Source organism: Laccaria bicolor, genomic scaffold (assembly GCF_000143565.1).
Source record: "Laccaria bicolor S238N-H82 LACBIscaffold_62 genomic scaffold, whole genome shotgun sequence".
NCBI classification, from domain to species: domain Eukaryota; kingdom Fungi; phylum Basidiomycota; class Agaricomycetes; order Agaricales; family Hydnangiaceae; genus Laccaria; species Laccaria bicolor.
Window position 1 is genome coordinate 176,369 of NW_001889933.1, and position 18,906 is coordinate 195,274.

At 47.7% G+C, this 18,906-nt stretch overlaps 4 protein-coding genes across 4 annotated transcripts; 3 read left to right on the forward strand and 1 right to left on the reverse strand.

Moving 5' to 3' along the window:
• Positions 1 to 191: 191 nt before the first annotated feature.
• On the forward strand, positions 192 to 2,613 carry LACBIDRAFT_334341 (uncharacterized protein; the record flags this gene model as incomplete). Its single annotated transcript, XM_001889091.1, has 5 exons — positions 192 to 260; positions 316 to 588; positions 702 to 1,260; positions 1,746 to 1,868; positions 2,123 to 2,613. 5 exons carry the CDS (start codon positions 192 to 194, stop codon positions 2,611 to 2,613), a joined length of 1,515 nt encoding a protein of 504 aa, XP_001889126.1.
• A 5,101-nt stretch (positions 2,614 to 7,714) lies between these two features.
• On the reverse strand, positions 7,715 to 13,499 carry LACBIDRAFT_334343 (uncharacterized protein; the record flags this gene model as incomplete). The annotated part of the gene is made up of 20 exons (XM_001889114.1): positions 7,715 to 7,738; positions 7,849 to 7,871; positions 7,899 to 8,198; positions 8,349 to 8,612; positions 8,781 to 9,125; positions 9,222 to 9,461; positions 9,816 to 9,828; positions 9,886 to 10,099; positions 10,286 to 11,288; positions 11,429 to 11,495; positions 11,551 to 11,633; positions 11,698 to 11,751; positions 11,804 to 11,834; positions 11,885 to 11,996; positions 12,075 to 12,217; positions 12,271 to 12,406; positions 12,599 to 12,657; positions 12,893 to 12,980; positions 13,107 to 13,196; positions 13,408 to 13,499. 20 exons carry the CDS (start codon positions 13,497 to 13,499, stop codon positions 7,715 to 7,717), a joined length of 3,381 nt encoding a protein of 1,126 aa, XP_001889149.1.
• Positions 13,500 to 14,087: 588 nt separating this feature from the next.
• On the forward strand, positions 14,088 to 16,283 carry LACBIDRAFT_334344 (uncharacterized protein; the record flags this gene model as incomplete). The annotated part of the gene is made up of 6 exons (XM_001889092.1): positions 14,088 to 14,184; positions 14,222 to 14,247; positions 14,292 to 14,895; positions 14,970 to 15,429; positions 15,992 to 16,110; positions 16,234 to 16,283. 6 exons carry the CDS (start codon positions 14,088 to 14,090, stop codon positions 16,281 to 16,283), a joined length of 1,356 nt encoding a protein of 451 aa, XP_001889127.1.
• Positions 16,284 to 17,740: 1,457 nt separating this feature from the next.
• Positions 17,741 to 18,589, forward strand: LACBIDRAFT_334345 (uncharacterized protein; the record flags this gene model as incomplete). Its single annotated transcript, XM_001889093.1, has 2 exons — positions 17,741 to 17,811; positions 17,881 to 18,589. The coding sequence occupies 2 exons, from the start codon at positions 17,741 to 17,743 to the stop codon at positions 18,587 to 18,589; spliced, it is 780 nt and encodes a 259-aa protein (XP_001889128.1).
• Between the last annotated feature and the right edge of the window lie 317 nt (positions 18,590 to 18,906).

The following is an 18,906-nucleotide window of genomic DNA, read 5'->3' on the forward strand; positions in this document are numbered from 1 at the left end:
CCTCTTCGCGCCCCTTTGACCTTGACAAGCTTAACTCACCCACTTTCCCCAGCAGCCCACCCTTTCCCTCACTTGTACTTTCGAAGTCTTCGCCAGGACAGGTGAACGACACCCTCATAATCATCTCACAACGTCGTTCAGAGAGTCATACGTGCCTTGAAATTGACCCAAATCATCCGCAATCTTTGATGATGTCCGACTTTTCCTCGGAACGTCCAAACACCCGAGGTCAGCTCACTGGAGGGTTCATGGAGTTTCCAGTGAGTATGCACCTCATTCTCATGCTAGTCTTGTGATTAACGAATCGATCTACAGCTAGCTTTTGTACTATTTCAAGAGGATCTACCGCATTCTTTGCAAGCCCCAGTCGGCTTCGGCCGTTTCCCCGCATATGTTCGGGGTGTCGATCCCCTTTCACAGTTTTGTCCTGGAAACACGCTGGACCAGCTTCCCAAAATCTTCCTATACGCGAGCTGCTCCTCCTCACCCACTACCTCCGCCTCAACACACCTCAAAGCCCTCGCTCATCACCCCGGAACATCCCAACCCTCTACGTCCACTCCTCTCCATCATCACCTTCTGCTAATTGTACGCCCTCTGTCGATGCAGCTACTACAGCCCAGAGTACGAGTTGCTCTTGTCTTTCGGTTGATGGCTGTTCCCCAGCAGCTGTTACAGCCACTGTTGAGCTCCGTTTGTAGCCGGGTTCAAAGGGCGTTGATATTTTGAGTGCGAAAGGGAGGATACGACCGTCTTATCCCTCCCAAATACTGGAGAAAGATGGAGTGGGGACCATGGATGATAAGGACGAGTACATGTACGCGTGGAGAACTGCCAACTGCCTCCTCAAAACGATCAAAACTTTCACGCCACCCTATACGCCCACATATGCCGTCCTCGACCTCGGTGGCCCCTCTACGCTAAATCGTGTTCGAGCTTGTGTTCACGTCCTCGGATATGCAGCTCGAGGAGGGAGAGCACAACTACGATCTGCAGATCAGTGGCCGCAGCTATGTGTTGTATCAGTACTCGTATTTTGGGGTTCGGCCTCATTCATGCACGGACACGCTAGTGGACTTGATGTCAACGTTTCAGGGTATGAAGCCGAAGGTGGTAGGGGGGAACCCGTGTCTTGCGAAGGGGACACGGAGAATAAGGACGAGGCACTGGACGTTAAGAGGAAGGCGACGATGGATGGATGGACATTAGGTCTTTCGATGCATGTGATCAGGTCATGCAGCTTGTGTCGGCGAAAGACGTGTACGTCGTTTTCTACTCCCTCTTTTATTTTCCCTACTTTCTTCGTCTCTGTTTCTCTCTGCCATTTTTTTGCCTCTTCCTCGCTTCTTCCTCCTTCATTCCTTTTCCATTCTTTAGAAGTCATTTACGAATATGGCGTTGGGGCAAGGAAGTCATGCGTTCTTTATAGGGGCAACACTGAAATCTGACGACTAACGAAAGGATTGATAAGAGTTCAATTGGCAGAGGGACAAAAATACATTACTGGATCGTATGTTGGTATGAGTCGCCGTAGAAAGACTCCTGACCCTCGCAAAAATACCTAGAGCATCAGAGGGCCATCGCGTAGGCAGAAAAAGGAGACATCCTAGAGCAGCAGCTCATAATGAGTACAAGTTCCAAAGGGACGCCTTTTTCGCAACGAACGACAGAGGTCAAAGAAGAGACGTGCTCGTTGTGATCAACATCCGAAGTGTGAGGCTGTCATGTTTACAAATTTGATCCAGGTTTGATCTTGAAGCTTGACCACCATCATGGGCTCGTCCTCGACCAACATATCCAACACGTCGCGCAGTCTACAGGGCCGCCAGCTATCGCTCTCAATGGCTTTCCACCCTCAAGACCTCACAGTACGATGATATAGTGATCCGTTCGCCTTCACGAGTTCGCCTGAGGATATTTGACGGCTGAAGCTGGGTTGGATAACTGAGGTGCGTTTGCCATTCATGCCGCCTGTTTCGCCTTCTGATGTTAGTTCTCTGAAGCCCTGCGACGTGCTACTACGTGGCAGTTAGGTTGATCCTCCAAATATGGCCCTATCTCGTGCAGCATCACCTCACCCGAAAGCTACGAAACCCCTGAGCACTGCTGCCGTCTTTCACAGGCAATACCGAGCTCCAATCACCTGGGCTTGGCTATTCCTCCAGCGCTGCTGTTGTTGGACGTTACCTCACGTCTTCTCAACTCCTATTCGCCTTGGATGCCGTATCATTGCCGCGGTGTTGGATAATTGCACAGAGAAAGCCCTGGCGATTCGGCTCGGACGACATGCCACAAATTCGACAGCCAACCATCCTTGTACATTGCCCCTGTTGTGCAAGAAGAGGACCCACCACCGTCCTCTGTCAAACACTCATCACCACCATCAGACACCCATCACCACCATCCACTTGCGAGGCTATGGTCGTCAACCATCCAGCAGCCACAGACCAATCGGCGCTCCAGCCACCCGAGTTCACCGACCTTCTTTCAGCGCCAATTATCACAACTTCTCACCACCTCCCACAAGGCGCATCGTTGACTGAACCGCAGACGACTCACATGTTCCTCGATCAGGCGACTCATCCCCCTTCCACTCGTCCGATGACTTTCTAGGCTCTACACCCGCCTTCCTTTCGAAGCGCTCGTCTCTTACTGCCGACTTTTTTCAAGCCCTCGGTGTGACTAACAATGACACCTCGAATGAGGAACAACCACTTGCGTTTGCTTCAATTTGCGTGGCGGGGGTGGAGCCTGAGGATATGGAGGCTTTGGGTGACTCAACAGCCGAAGAACCGACCGTGGTTAGATTTCAAGTGAAAGCGAGTAAACGACGGACCAAAGTTTTGCTAGGCGTCTTGGGTGTGATCCTTACCATCGGCTTGGTGGTGGTTCTTGCTGTTTATTTCGTGGTGTTGAGGAAGTAGGATAACGTTGAGGGGAGTGCTGATGGGTCGGGTGGTTCGCCGATTGGGACTGGGCTTCTGCAACGACTTCGATTTTGGACACGAAAAGATGCACAAGGGCCAACGTCAAGTTTGTTCGGCATACTTCTCCACCTTCCCGGCACGTTGCGAAGCAAGCCAGGTCCGCCAGCGGAGCATGTTTTTCGGCCTGACTTTGGATGCGGATTGTCAAGCTCAAGATCGACTCTATGCGCCTTCATTCAGAGTCCGTATACTTAGGTGGGTGTCCTTTTTTGATTTTAATCTCCTATGGTCTCCGTTTTGGTCGTTTCTCCGCGTTTCTTACGCTATCGTCTTCCACCAACCTCAGCGCATATTGGTTCCTATGACTGCAATTTCACTTTCGTTCGTAATTTCTTTCCTTCGATTTACCCTCCAATTTCGTTATTTCACTTGTTCTCCTCCCCCCCTCTTTTGCGCCCTCCATCCAACTTCGACAAGCTCAACTTACCCACCTTTCCTAACAGTCTGTCCTTTCTCTCAGTCGTGCTTTCGAATTCTTCGCCAGGACAGACGAACGTCGCCTTTGGAACACTCTTGCGTCGTCGTTAGGATGCCTTGAAAACAACCCAAAGCATCCGCGATCTTTGAAGGTGTTCAGCTCGTTAAACCGAGTTCCTTTTACGCGGCATGTTCAACGTCTCTGGGAGAGTGGTTAGAGATCAGCTTACTGAAAGGTACATGGAGGTTCCAGTGAGTATGCACCTCCATCTCATGCTAGTCTGGTGGTTAATGAATCGACCAACAGCTAGCTCTTGTATTATGTCTGAAGAACATCTATCGCATTATCTGCAAGCCCAGTCGGCTTCTTGGGGGGGTACCCTCTGGGTTTCCTCTGCTGTTGTTTCCGTGCATATGAGTCGGGGTATCGATCCCGTTGATACACGATGGAACAGCGTTCGAAAAACTTCATATATGCGAGCTGCTCCACATCACTCACTATCTCTACCTCAACACACCTCAGAACCCCCGCTCATCGCCTGGAACGGCCCACCCTCTGCGTCCACTCTTCGCCATTATCTTCTTCTGCTAATTGCACGCCCTCTGTCGGAGCAGCAACTGCATGGACCCAGAGTACGAGTTGCGCTTGTCTTTCGGATGAAGAGATGTCAACTACAATACTAACCTGTCACCATCATCTTCCATATAGCCATCCACGCCTCACTTTTCCCTCGTCCGGTGAAACCTGCAGCATCGTTCTTAATCCACACGCACCCAATTCCTGGGACCGAGACCTAGAGACTCTCCTTCAGAGTTCCCTCTTGCGCGAGATTCAGCCTTTGGATTCGTTCCTCCCTCCGGTTAGATCCCTTGTCATTGAAGGGTGGGAGGCCCACAGGGACCTGCTTTTCTGCCTGCTTCATCATAACTCCCTGGGATTGCTGACTACGCACTGGAGCCGTCTCTTCGCATTCAGATCTGCCGGCAGGACTTCGTTGGCATTCGAGTTGGGTTGAGAGTTGCTGAAGGACGTAATCAGTCAATCTGTTCTGTTCTCTATATCTCAGCCTCATCAATTCGATTGGAGCTGGATGATGAACGACCGGTTCAATCTCGTCGAACATGCATGTCGTCCTGGGTGCACATGCGCAGGGGTCCGACTTCTCCGGACAGGGTGGGGTCATGTCGTTGCATTATGTTCGAGTCATACGTCTCACGGTACTCCGTTTCATTCACGTCTCCTCGGCCGTGACCTCCTTTCACTTGCTAAAAGACACATCAGGCTTGGACGGAAAGCCCACACTACCTGCTTTTCTTGTCGCATGGACGAATTTTCAACATCATTCTCGATCCCCGCATACATCCAAAGATTGTGCAATGGAAGGAGCTCGGGAGATAAACTATGCGGCAAGCTGACCTGTTTCGGCAATGGCATAGAAGTTGGCTTGGGAGACAAATATCTCGGACTGTAAAAGAGTTGTAGTTGGAGGTAACAGGACGGTAGTTATGTACTGTAAAGTAAGCAAATTGTCGAAATGCGCAGAGACGTTCGCGAGATATTTGTTTGAATTTGATAACAACTTGACCATCGCCCATGACGTTGACCTCGCGTTGTGATAAGACCGACGGCCATCCCTCGATCCTTCTATTTGGAGAACAATGGCTCCACTGCATCGTATGCTGGACAGCGAAAAAACTACATTTGGTAGAAAGTCATCACTACCGGATTTGTTCGCGCCATAGCGGTCAATAATGCCCACTACAACCTCACCGGTCACCTCTCGTTTACGATACCTCATGGCAACCCTGTCTCCTGGGAGCAGCAACTACGACCGACTAGAAGGCACAATGGGCCGAGTAGGGTTGATATGACGAAGAGGTTCACGTGGAAGAAGTTCGCTTTGGGCGCTGCGCTCCTCGTTGGGGTGATGTTGCTTTGGTTGGCCGAGGGGGCATACATTCTCCTGGCGAGGGAATGGGAACGTTGATTTAGAAGTGGAAGGTAAGTTACATTTCCTTTCTTTCTAGAAACTGACGAAAAGATTACGAAAAAAGGATACCAAACCGACACAGCGCCGTCCCCTTCAAAAACGCACCACCAGCAAACCCAATCACAACACCATCCACCCGTCGTCACTGCTCCAAAACCACCCATCGCCCACCCAGATTCATACGAAACTGATCCAGACCCATCATCAACGACACACTGCACCCAACCGCACTCCTCCGGTACTCTGGTGCAATACGCACTAATGATCGACGCAGGCTCAACCAGCTCCAGAATCCACGTCTACAAATTCAACAACTGCGGCCCTTCCCCCGAATACGAATACGAAATATTCAAAATGACGCAACCTGGCTTGTCCTCATTCGCTGGGAACCCAGAAGGCGCTGCGCGGAGCCTAGACGTCCTCTTGGACGAAGCTGTCCGCGTCGTGCCCAAAGTTATGCATGGGTGTACGCCGGTGGCTGTTAAAGCTACCGCTGGACTTCGATTGCTACCTGGTTCGCAGAGCGCTGATATTTTGGAGGCGGTGGAAGGGAGGATACGTTCTTCTTATCCTTTCCAGTTACAAGAGAAAGACGGGGTGGTGATTATGGATGGAAAAGACGAAGGCGTATACGCGTGGATAACGGCCAATTACCTCTTGGGTACCATCAAAGCCTCCACACCCCCCGATACACCCACCTACGCCGTCCTCGACCTCGGCGGCGCGTCTACGCAAATCGTATTCGAGCCTGTCTTTGCCTCCTCCGACATGCAGCTAGAAGAGGGAGAACATAAATACGACCTCCAATTCGGTGGCCGGAATCATGTGATGTACCAACACTCGTACTTGGGGTATGGGTTGATGCGTGCACGGAGACACGTTCATAGATTGGTGGATTTCATGTCGACGTTGCAAGGTTCGAAGCCGAAGGTGGTGGTGGGGAATCCGTGTCTTGCGAAGGGGACACGGAGGGTGGTGACTGTTAAGGATGAAGTGACGGGTAAGGAGAGGAAGGTGACGATGGATGGGGGGGACATTGGGTCTTTTGAGGCGTGTGATCGGGTGGTGCAGCTCGTATTGGCAAAAGACGCGTACGTCCGTTCCTCCCCCTTCCCTGTCCCTGCTCTTTTTTTCTTTCTTCTTTTCGCTACTAATTCACATGCACATACAGAATCTGCGAACTAAAACCATGCTCCTTCAACGGCTTCTACCAACCTTCCCTCCTCTCCTCCTTCCCAAACGGTAAAGTCCTCCTCCTCTCCTACTTCTACGACCGCCTCTCCCCCCTCCTCCCACATAACCGTATCCACCATCGCCAGCACCGCGCGCCAAGCCTGCTAAGGCCGCGACGAGTGGCTACGGAACCACTGGGGTGCTGATTCCGAACTCATGGCTGAACACGCAGACAGACCAGAGTGGTGCCTTGATTTGACGTTCATGCATGCGTTGTTGAGGCTTGGGTATGAGTTTGAGGATGGGAGAGAGGTGGCGATGGGGAAGAAGATTGGGGGGACGGAGTTGGGGTGATGTTTGGGTGCTACAATTGCGATGGTTGGTGGGGAGCTGAAGTGTCGGATTTGAGGGTGGTGAATGGTGGGATAGGACTTATTTAAGTTATCACTGGTGCTTATCAATAACGAGGTTACTTGGATTGTGGAGGGATCTCAAGTGCCTATACTTACAAAATGAATGTAAACGATCCTGCTCTCTAAGGCAATACCTGGGAAGTTGAACTTGTACTGTCAGTCAATGCATCCTTGAGACTGTCCTGAATGATTAGAATTGATTACATCTTGGTACATACCAAAGGGTTTTGGCTCACTTTTTGCATAATTTTAAATAAAGTCATCATATGTGCAATCTTTTTTTTTTGAGGGGGGGAGCTTATAGTATTGTACATCATTGATACTACATCAAAACACAGAAGTAACTTTGGAACCATATACAAAAGGGATTCAAAACCAGAGAATATTGTTGCCCCTAATGATGAAAAGAAAAGAGAAAAAAAACCATATCATCTCAACAGTCTCTCAAAGAATGTTCTACCAACATGTAAAAGATTGTTCAAATAGGCCATGAACCAGCATCTGCACTGAATCCTATTATAAGGCTGGTGAATAACATTGAGTCCAACTTGTACCATGGACAAAGTTACTAAAATTAAGTATAGTTGGAGTGCTGCCCAGTACATTGACTGTTCTTGGAAAAAATAAACCATGTTTATTGTGTGGTGGCACCCAGAAGAGATATGATCTGGGATGTTCTCCAGTGATCCAATTATTAGATATAAGTCCTGGAGAGGGATAAAAAACAACAGGTTTACTCTTGAAAATGTGAGATACACTGTCATGGGTGTCAGTGTCATTAACATTTATAACTCCAGATGACAAGAATGTGGATGACAATGTAACTGAAGGAGCTGAGGGATTTAAGTCTATGCAGCCTCCATGCACATCCCAGAGCCTGATGGTTTTATCTGAGGATCCAGAAGCAATATGCCTACCATCAGGTGAAAAGACAACTGATAGAACAGCTGCATAATGGCCTTGGAATGGATCTCCCAAACTGTGACCTGTTACAGCATCCCAGAGTCTAATTGTTTTGTCAAGAGAACCAGAAACAATGTACTTCCCATCAGGAGAGAATGCAACTGAATAAACCCAAGCATAATGGCCTTTTAGAGGATCCATGACACTCTGTCCTGTGCTAGAATCCCACACTCTGACAGTTTTATCATCAGATCCAGACACAATGTACCTTCCATCAGGAGAAAAGGCAACAGAGTGAACACCATACTCATGACCTATAAGAGGATTCATTATACTTTGACCTGTCAGAGCATCCCATACTCTGATTGTTCTGTCTTCAGATCCAGAAATGATGAATCTGCCATCTGGAGAAAAAGAAACTGAATGAATCCAATCAGTGTGACCTCTGAAAGGGTCCAACACACTCTGCCCTGTCAGTGCATTCCAGACTCTGACTGTCATATCAGAAGATCCAGAGGCAATGTATCTACCATCAGGAGAAAATGCAACAGAAATAACTCCTTTATCATGGCCTTTGAGAGGATCCATGGCACTCTGACCTGTTAAAGCATCCCAGACTCTGACTGTGCAATCATGAGATCCAGAGGCAATGTATCTACCATCAGGAGAAAATGCAACTGATGTAACCATCTTGTCATGGCCTTTAAGTGGACCCATGATATTTAGACCTGTCAGAGCATCCCAAATTCTGACTGTTGCATCATTAGACCTGGAGACAATTTGTTTGCCATTAGGTGAAAATGCAACTCATCTTATTTCCTCATCATGGCCTCTTACATGATCTATCTCAGTGTGACCTGCCAAAGCATCCCAAACTTTGATTGTATGGCCCTCACATCCAGAAAGAATATGCTTGCCATTGGGTGAAAACACCACTGAATTAACTGAGCCCTCATCATTCTTAAGAGGACTTAATGTGCAATGACTTGTCAGAGCATTCCAGAGTCTGATTATGTGGTTTCCAGTTGCACATAGAATGTGCTTGCCATCAGGAGAAAAAGCTACCTTGTGGATGAGGGCAGAGCCTCTAAAAATAACCATTATACTCTGACCAGATAGAGCATCCCAGACTCTGATTGTGAAATCAAAAGATCCAGAAACAATGTTCATTCCATCAGGAGAGTATGCAAGACACTGGACTCCCCCATCATGACCAATAAGTGGATCCATCAGACACTGACCTGTTCCAGCATCCCAGATTCTGACTGTGCAATCATGAGACCCTGAAATAATATGCCTGCCACTTGGAGAATATGCAACTGAAGTAACCCACCCACTATGGCCTTTTAGAGGTTCCATGACACTCTGGCCTGTCAAAGTATTCCATACTCTGATTGTCATATCTTTGGATCCAGAGACAATGTGCCCACCATCTGGAGAGCATACAACTGAGGTAATCCAGTCATCATGGCCTTCAAGAGGACCCATAACACACTGGCCTGTTAAAGCATCCCAGATTTTGATTGTCTTGTCTGAAGATCCTGAGATTATGTGTTTCCCATTGGAAGAATATGCAACTGAATGTATATAGTGAGCATGGCCTTCAAAATTCATGATATTATGGCCTGTGAGGGCATCCCAGACATGAATAGCTCCATTAATTCCAGAGACAATGTGCCTGCCATCAGGTGAATATGCAAGTGGACCATAATCAGTCTTTATTCTCAGAAGGCACCTGTCTGGCCACTGTTTCATCTGACCATTCTCAATTGTCAAAGTTTTTACAAAATGTTGTATGAAGTGAAGAGATATTTTAGAATTTTGTGGTGCAAATGGCAGTGCAGAGATGTAAATGTGTGGTGCTGCTTCAGAGATTGGCTCAAAAAATGCCATTATAAATTGGTTTGCATCACTTGCAAACTCTGACATACTAGGCTTCAATGCCTATATTTGATTTGTTCATGTCAGTATCATAGTAGTATACTTTTACAAGACACTTACTTTGCACCAAGTTTCAGCCAAAAGCAGTAAGTGAGCAGCATGATTCACAGCACCCATCAGACTCATAATTTCTAGCCAATGTAAAAGATGGTTTATCAGAAATTTCTCCATTTCAACCATTATCTTCTCTTCCAATGCCCTATCAGAACATTTTTGCAGATAGATTGCCCAGAAGTAGCTTGCATGATCTAGAGCAGTAGATTTCACATTTTTCCTATGATCCATCAGGTTTGGAATATCTTCATTTAGGATATGTGATGTTTTGAGATCAAAAAAGTTAAACTTTAGCTTTGCACTCATAAATTTCATACAACACCCAGCAAGACAGAGACTGTGCTTCTTAGAATCAACCCAAAAAGCCTTAGAGCGCTTTGGGTCAAGCAGAAAATCTGTAACTGACTGATGACAGATCTGCAAATGGCCACTTTCACTGATAGACAAGACTGGACTTAGTTGACTGATTACAGACAATGCATCTTGAACCTCTAGAAGCTGTTCAAGATCACTGGAACGAAGTGGATTTCTTGCAATGACAATGGAGCCCAAAACTGATGACAAACAATTTTTCTCTGTTTCTCTTAGACCTTGAAAAGCAGCAGAAATGATATGATGGTACAAGCCATCAATGGCATCAGTCCCCTCTCCAGTATTGGAATATATAACTTCCAGCCTCCCTTGAATGTCACCACCCTTATACAAGATGAAGTCCATTGCAGATTTAGCCCAAATGAATAGCCCAGCAGCTTTTTCTACAAGAAATGAAATTTTTTCTAGACCAGGCCAATTCAGATATAGAGCTGAGGTATCTAAATTAGCCCCTTCAAGAAATCTTGTGGTAAAGTATTTCCAAAGATCATCAGCAGTCTGATCAGAAACTTCATCTCCAGCATGAAGATCAATATGATAACCAACAGGTTTCAATGCATTCTGAATATCAGGATAGCGGCGACTTGTAACTAGAAGCTTTAGAGACTTGGAAAGTTGAGAACAGGATTTTAAAGAAGGTAAGAGTCTCTCATATGAATCACACTCATCCAGAGCATCAATAACAAGAAGAAGTGGCTTCACAGAGCTTTGAGAGGCCTCCTGGAGTGGCCTGACAATGAGATGCTCAAATTGCATGGGAATGTCAAGACCTCTGACTTTAGCTTTCTGTGCCTCTAGTGCTTGGGCTATAGATATTTTCAATGCAGTGTTTCCCTGAGCAAGATCTAAGGCAAGGCATCTCCATAGATTATCTGGATTCTGAAACTCAGTCTGATCACGGTGGAAGAAGAATTGCCCAGAAAGATGTTCAAAGCTAGCCACAACAGTTGAAGCAATTGTTGTCTTCCCAGAGCCAGGACTGCCAGAAAGCCAGAGAATGTTTGGCATGCTCAGATCATTTACCCATGCTTTAATGTCTGTTAGCACATCCACTCAAGTTCCAGGCATGCATCTCTCTGATGGTTTGCTATGTAATGGAGCCTTGAGCTCCTGCAACCATTTATCTGCCTGAGGAATTGGCTGGCATAAGTTATGAAGATAACCAGGCTAACATGACTTTCCTTTGATTCCTCTATCATGGCATTAATTTTATCTTGAAGTTCCTCAGTATTGTTGTAGTGGACCTGCAAAATGTAGATGTGGATTAGCATGGAAATGTCAATGAGAATGTTCACTAACAATTTGTCCAGCAATAATTACACTATGATTCATCTGAATATCTTGTGCCCCAGCAAAGACAGTTACTTGAGCTGCTGTAGCACCTTTTCAGATGAACAATAAGAATAAGGGAAATTTAGAAGTATCAGTTTCAGCTTATTAACTTACTATCTTGACTGGCCTCTTTGGTCCTCAGCTGTTCAGCAGTCTGTGTACTGTCAGCTGTAAAGAATAATAAACAGTGAGGAATAAAAAAATGGATGCTTCAACATACTTTGGAAGTTTTCCCCATGCCAAAGAAGGACCTAAATCTTGGTGTCAGTGAGCCAATTAAACAGAGAGCTATTTTACACACATGGAAAGAGCTCATGATTTCATTCACCTTTCCCTCAAACTTCTCAATATGCTCTGTATCTTGTGTAAAGCTGGGAAATTTCCTTAAACTCTGCTGGTGAATATCTGAAACACTTTTTTTGAGATGGTCCAAAGCTCTAGCAGAGTATTTGAATTTGAAGGCACTTATAATATCAGTCAAAGTCACACACCCTTTCAAATCCTCAAGCCAAGATTGCAAAGCAGACGGAACATGATGCTTGTGAAACTGAGAGGTATACTGAATGATCTCCTCAAATTTCCCAGTAAGATTATCTGAACAAGCAGCCCAGGCTCTCCTGTTAGAGTTGAATTTCTAATTTGATTGATAGATAGGTAAGATAGATTGAGTAGAGCAAAGCCGAGCACCTTGATGATATCGATGATATCCAAGGCTTTGACAACAGCCAACTTCAAGGGTGGGAAGGCGTCATCAGATGCGGCCACAGCTTCGAGTGTATGAAGACCGGCACCTCCGCCGGCAGCTTGCTGACGTCGGTTTGTGCTGGGATTCAATTCACTAGTATTCATATTGTTGGTGTTCTTGTTACTGGTAGTAGCGCTTGCGTTCGTGGTGGTGGTGGTTAGGAAGAGACCTGGAAGGAACGATACTGCGGTGCCGCATTGCCTCATGCCATGGTCATGCGCCGTATCTATTTTTAAACTTCGTTTCGGAAGAATGCTTTTGGGCGCTCACGGAAACCGATTGGTTTCTGCGGTCCGAAGTTCCTTGAGATAAGGAAGCCAAGTCTCCGTCTATGTACATCCCAATTCTCACTCCAAATTTATTCGCATCAAGTTTGGCACAAAGCACGGTCGTCAGGTATCATTCCGCTCATGGCTCGAACTGACGGCGTTAATGACCTGTGTGTCTTTACTCTGTCTTTACACAACCCACAGCCCTGTTCGCAATCGAGATTGTAAATCTGGCGCCCATCTAGACCCTACCAAAGACCCGGAGACTTGCTACTGAAAGCAGATTGCAGCGCACGGCTGCTTGGGCACCCTCCTGAATGAGAAGTATGGCGGTGTAAGGAGAAGCGAGCCAAGTTGCACATTCTTCTTGACGTGGGCCTACCCTGCTAATTGTCCATTTTAGACCGAAAAGTTCACCCCATCAACAACGCATAGAAAAGTTACCCAAGCTTCCCATATATCATTCTTTATTGATTTATTGGACCGCCCAAGAGCGAGTTTGATCATACCTATCGAGCGAATTTGCTAAAATGAGCGCGGTGCGGGAAGCGCCAGAAAGAAACAGATGACAAGAAAGCGACATGCGGAAAGGGTAGCACCTGAGAATGAGATCACGGCGAATAGGCAACATCAGCAATTTTGAACGTTGATACCTTACAAGTTGACGATGGAAGCTATCAGGCCTAGTCACGACCACCCAATGACACCCATTGCATTTTAAAGGTCAAGGACTCAGGTCCGAGGGTTTGCTGTGCGACGTTCCTTGGACGTCTCACGATCGGCTGAGTTTCCATTAACCTCTGTAAGTACCCTGTTGAAATCCTGTTGGTGTCCAGACCACACATGTAGATCCAACCCATATACGGCTCCTGAGGTCGGAAAGAGTTCATGATGCTGGTCATTGTGATAGTAAGCGGGATAAGGGATTTGGAATAGAAAAAAAAGCGTTACCATTATTATATTGCAATTGCCCGACCATTACGATATCATCGATGGAGTCCCAGCCAAAATCTGGAGGCGGGGGGGCGCCGTATAGCGCTCCACGACGCTGCGTAGCAAGGATTTTAGAACTCATTCAATCATTTAGGCGTTACGGAACTCTGAAGCATCAGTAGAGTAGTCATCGGTTGTAGGGAGAAGAATACAGCACTGTTGTATCGTATACCTAATTCACGTCCCATACATAACGAGCCATCGTGGAAACGACTTCAGAGTGCTAAGTCTCCCAGAAACCACGTGGAGCACCAAATGAGGGCCCATCCCGCAGAACAGAGGGAGACATTGCAAAGAACGTTACCTAGGAAAGACATGAGATGAAGCACCAGACGAAGGACAATCAGGTAGAGGGAAAAAAGCGGTCGTCCTAGAAAATTGAAGTAGCAGAGATTCAAGGGAGTCTTTCGCGAACATGACGAATGGCAGAAGAGACGTGTCGGTGAGGGGTCGTGATCAGCGTGTTGTGGTAGTCATGTTTGTTCTTGACCATCATCATGCACGTCGACCAAGACTCGACTAAGACACGTCCAACACGTCGCGCGGGGACCTATCCACATCACAATACCATGACTGAGTCAAATTCAGTGCTTCGTCTGCCTTTCCGAGTTTGCCTGAGGACATTTGATAGTTGAAGCTGCGTTGGATAACTCTGAGGTGCGTTTGCCATCCATACCGCCAGTTTCGCCTTCTGATGTTAGTTCTTTGAAGCCCCGCAACGTGCTACTACGAGGCGGTTTAGTTGGGCCACCAAGTATGGCCACTACAATGTGCACTATCACCTCACCCGAAAGCTACAAAACCCTAGAGCACTGCTGCCATCTTTCATCCGCAATACCCTGCTCCATACACCTGGGCTTTTCAATTCCCTCCAGCCCTGCATATCCGAAGCAGAATGTTCAACGTTGCCTCACGTCTTCTACTCGTGTTCGCCATTTGATGCAACGGCATTCCTGCAGTGTTGGATAATCACCAAGGGAAAGCCTTGGCGATTCGGCTCGGACAACGTGCCACAGATTCGCGACGGCCAACCATCCTTGTGCATCTCCCCCTTCATGCAAGAAGAGGACCCACCACCGTCCTCTGTCAAACACTCATCACCACCATCCACTTGCGAGGCTATGGTCGTCAACCATCCAACCATCCAGCAGCCGCAGACCAATCGGCGCTCCAACCACCCGAGTTCACCGACCTTCTTCAGCGCCAATCACCACAACTTTTCACCACCTCCCACAAGGCGCATCATCGACCAGACAACAGACGACTCACATGTCCCTCGATCAGGCGAATTACCCCCTTCCGCTAGTCCGATTACCTTCTAGGCTCTACACCCGCCTTGCTTTCAAAGCGCTCGTCTCTTACTATGGACTCTTTTCAAGCCTTTGGTGCGACGACTAATCATACCCCGAATGGGGAACAACTACTTGCGTTGGCTGCAAGTAGAGTGGCGGGGGTGGAGCCTGAGGATAAGGAGGCTTTGGCAACTCACCAGCCGAAGAACGGACCGTGGTTAGAAGTGAAAGCGAGTAAACGACGGACCAAAGTTTTGATAGGCGTCTTGGGTACGATCTTTACCATTGGTTTGGTGGTGGTTCTTGCTGTTTATTTTGCGGTGGTGAGGAAGGAGGATAACGTTGAGGGGAGTGCTGGTTGTCGGGTGGATCGCCGATTGGGACTGGGCTTCTGCAACGATCTCGATTTCGGAAATGGATCCGGAAAGATCCACAATGGTCAACATGAAGCCTGTTCGACATCCAGCGGAGCATGTCCTTCGGCCCAACTTTGGATGCGGATTGTCAAGCTCAAGATCGACTCTATGCGCCTTCATTCAGAGTCCGCGTAGGTGGGTGTCCTTTTTGATTTCAACCTCCTATCGTCTCCTTTTTGGCCCTTTCTTCGCCTTTCTTACGCTTTCGTCTTCCACCAACCTCGGTGCATATTGGCTCCTATGACTGCAACTTCACTTTCGTTCGCGATTTCTTTCCTCCGATTTTGCCCTCCAATTTCGTCATTTTACGTGTTCTCTCCCCCCCTCTTTTTCTCGACAAGCTCCTCACCCACTTTTCCCAGCAGTCTGTTCTTCTCTCTCAGTCATGCTTTCGAAATCTTCGCCAGGCCAGGCGAACGTCGCCTTTGGAACACTCTTGCATCGTCGCTATGATGCCTTGAAAACAAACCAAAGCATCCGCGATCTTTGAAGGTGTTCGGCTCGTTGAACCCAGTTCCTTTTACGCGGAACGTCAACGCCTTGCGGAGAGTGGCTGGAAATCAGCCCATTGGAAGGTACATGGAGTTGCCGGTGAGTATGCACCTCCTTCTCATGCTAGTCTGGTGGTTAATGAATCGACCAACAGCTAGCTCTTGTATTATGTCTGAAGAGCATCTATTGCATTCTCTGCAGGCCCCAGTCGGCTTCTTGGGGGGTACCCTGGGTTTCCTCCGCTGTTGTCGTCTCCTGCCGTTTCCGCGCATACGTTTCGGAGTATCAATCCCGAACAGCTTCTCAAAAACTTCATATACGTGAGCTCCTCCACCTTACCCACCATCAACTCAGAACCCCCGCACATCACCCCCAACTTCCCAATCTTCTGCGTCTACTCCTCGCCGTCATCACCTTTTGCCAATTGTTTGCCCTTTGTCTAGGCCGCAACTACAATGACCCGGAGTACGGGTTGTCCTATTCTTTCGGATGAAGAAGGGTCAACGACATTAGAAACCCAACGCCGTCACCTTCCATATTGCCATCCACGCCTCGCTTTTCCCTCGTCGGATGAAACCTACAGCATCGTTCTTACTCCACACAGACCCAATTCCATATACCGCCATCAAGAGAATCCTCACCTTCGGAGCTCTCTCTGGCGTGAGGATTCAGTCTTTGGATCCGTTCCTCCCTCCTCATTGAAGGATGGGAGGCCACAGGGACCTGCTTTTCTCCTGTGGAATCAACGTCGTGCTTCATCATAACTCCCTGGGACTGCCGTCTATACACTGGAGCCGTCCCTTCGCATTCAGACCTGGTGGTAGGACTTCGTTGGCATTCGAGTTGGGTTGAGAGCTGCTGAAGGACGGGATCAACCACTTTGGTCCCTATATCTCATCAATTCGATTGTCCCTAGATGATGAGCGATCGGTCTAATATCGTCGAACGTGCATGTCGTCCCGATGAAATCCATCTCCAAATTCTCTTGTGCGCATGCCCAGGGGTCCGACTTCTCCGGACAGAGCGGGGTCCTGTCAGACTTCGCATTATGTTCGAGTCATACTTCTCACGAAATCAGTCTGGATTCTCCACCGTTTGTGAAGACTCACTGAACCCAGATTCATCTACGCGAAATATGCAGCACCTCCGGAGAACTGGCTGGAGATCAGCTCACTCGACCTCCGTGGAGTTTCCGGTAAATCTACGCGTCTTTCTCATGTTGATCGTGTCGCTAACGAATCGACCAACAGCTGGCTGTTGAACTAACCTCTCGAGAATGAAGAATATTCATCGCATTCCCCTGCAAGCCTCACCAAGTCGCCTTTCGTACTATTGGAGAAGATTTACCGGTTTTCCTCTGACATGGTTGTGGGCCTCTCGCTTTCGATCCGCTTCGATAGGTTTGAAACAACTTACGGAGTTTCTTATACCTTATACCTCGGATGGGCGGACGCGCGGAAATTTCAAATCCGAGGCTGTTTGGTGTTCTCCACGTCACTTCTTCGACCGACTGGAACTCCCAACTCCCTCTAACGTCGCCTCAACGTCACCTTAACCTCGTCATCTACCCAGATCCCTCTCCGTTGCAAGCCATACTGTTTCGGCGATGGCGTAAAAGTTGGCTAGGGAGACAAATACCTCGGACTGTAAAAGTAGGAGTTGTAGTTGGAGGTAATAGGACGGTAGTTATGTAGGTACAGTAAGCAAAACTGTTGAAATGCGAAGAGACGTTCACGAGATGTTTGTTTGATCGAGTTTAAAATTTGTTTACTCAAGTCCAATGTAAGCTGACCAGGGCTTGTTTCGCACGCGTACCTTCACAGTCGCCGTGTCCGCTGACACGCGACTCTGAGCCACTGCTCAACTACTAGAGCCGCTGCTCACCCAGAGCCGCTGCTCAACTTACACAATCCACGCTTGGATTGCGACTAACCTATTTTTAGATTCATCATGGCTGAGGGGTGCGATGAGATGACTCCTTTCCACAAGGCTCTCGTCTCAACACTCATTCCCTCAGCCAGGTATGTTTCCAACTCACTGTTGAAGGCTCTTGCGATAACACATTACTTTGTCAACTCAGTATTTTACAGTTGTGTTCTTCATCACATTGTAATACTATACGCATTCATCGTTCCTCAACTTTCTCCTATGAGTGACGACCATGCCAACCTCTTCGCGTCTGCAGTACCAGGCAACGGATCCTCCAATACTACTGGAGAGATTGGGAATGACCAGCAATGGGACACCGACATTACTCAACAGACTGGACATGTCGGACGATACACCCCAGATCAATCTGACGACGGACAACAAGGAACCAGTCCTGTTAGAGAGACTGGGAATGACCAGTCAGGAGATGTTGACAACGAAGAACGTAGCGAGATTGAACAAGAATGTATTGAACAAATGGACGACCTCGTCGAGAGCTTTAGAACCAACGAGATCACTAAGCTCAAAGCGCTCTCCTGCATCATTTCAATCCTCGATCTCAACCCTTCCAGGAGTGAGGAAGCGAAAGACGCAGCCGTTGAATATTACGCAAAAACCCTCAACGAGGTTCACGCCCTATCTTCTTCAGCGATTAGGAGAGGTAGAATCACCCAGAGTGCGTTCGATCCCAAAGGACAGAAATCAAACCCACCCCAGCCTCGCAAATCTACCGATCACGACGCTGAAACCGACGAGCTCATTTCTCAGATCAGTCGGGATTCAAAGCGACATAGGAAGGAACCTTCGGGAAATGGATCTGACAACGAATTCAATCTCGACCTTGATGGGGCCTCAAACAAGAAGCGTTGAGTCTTCGAATCAGAAATGCCTTGGTTCACCAGAGAGGAAGAAGTCAGAAGAACTGGTAACAAAGACTGCGAAGAATCATGAAGGATTCTTCACCTCTTCGCTAGGGACTACAAAGTCGTCAAGCAATGGATCCAGACCTCTCGAACTGTTCCCCTCGGTTTCCCCTCATCTGAGTGGGACAATATCATCTGAGGACAAGCCGTCAACCTCGACGTTGTGTTCTCCTCATTGCATCACATCTCGGCTCCTAAAGAGAACGTTGGACGCATGGGACTCACTGAAATTTCTCTCGGTAGATCAGAACCTTCAAAGAAGGT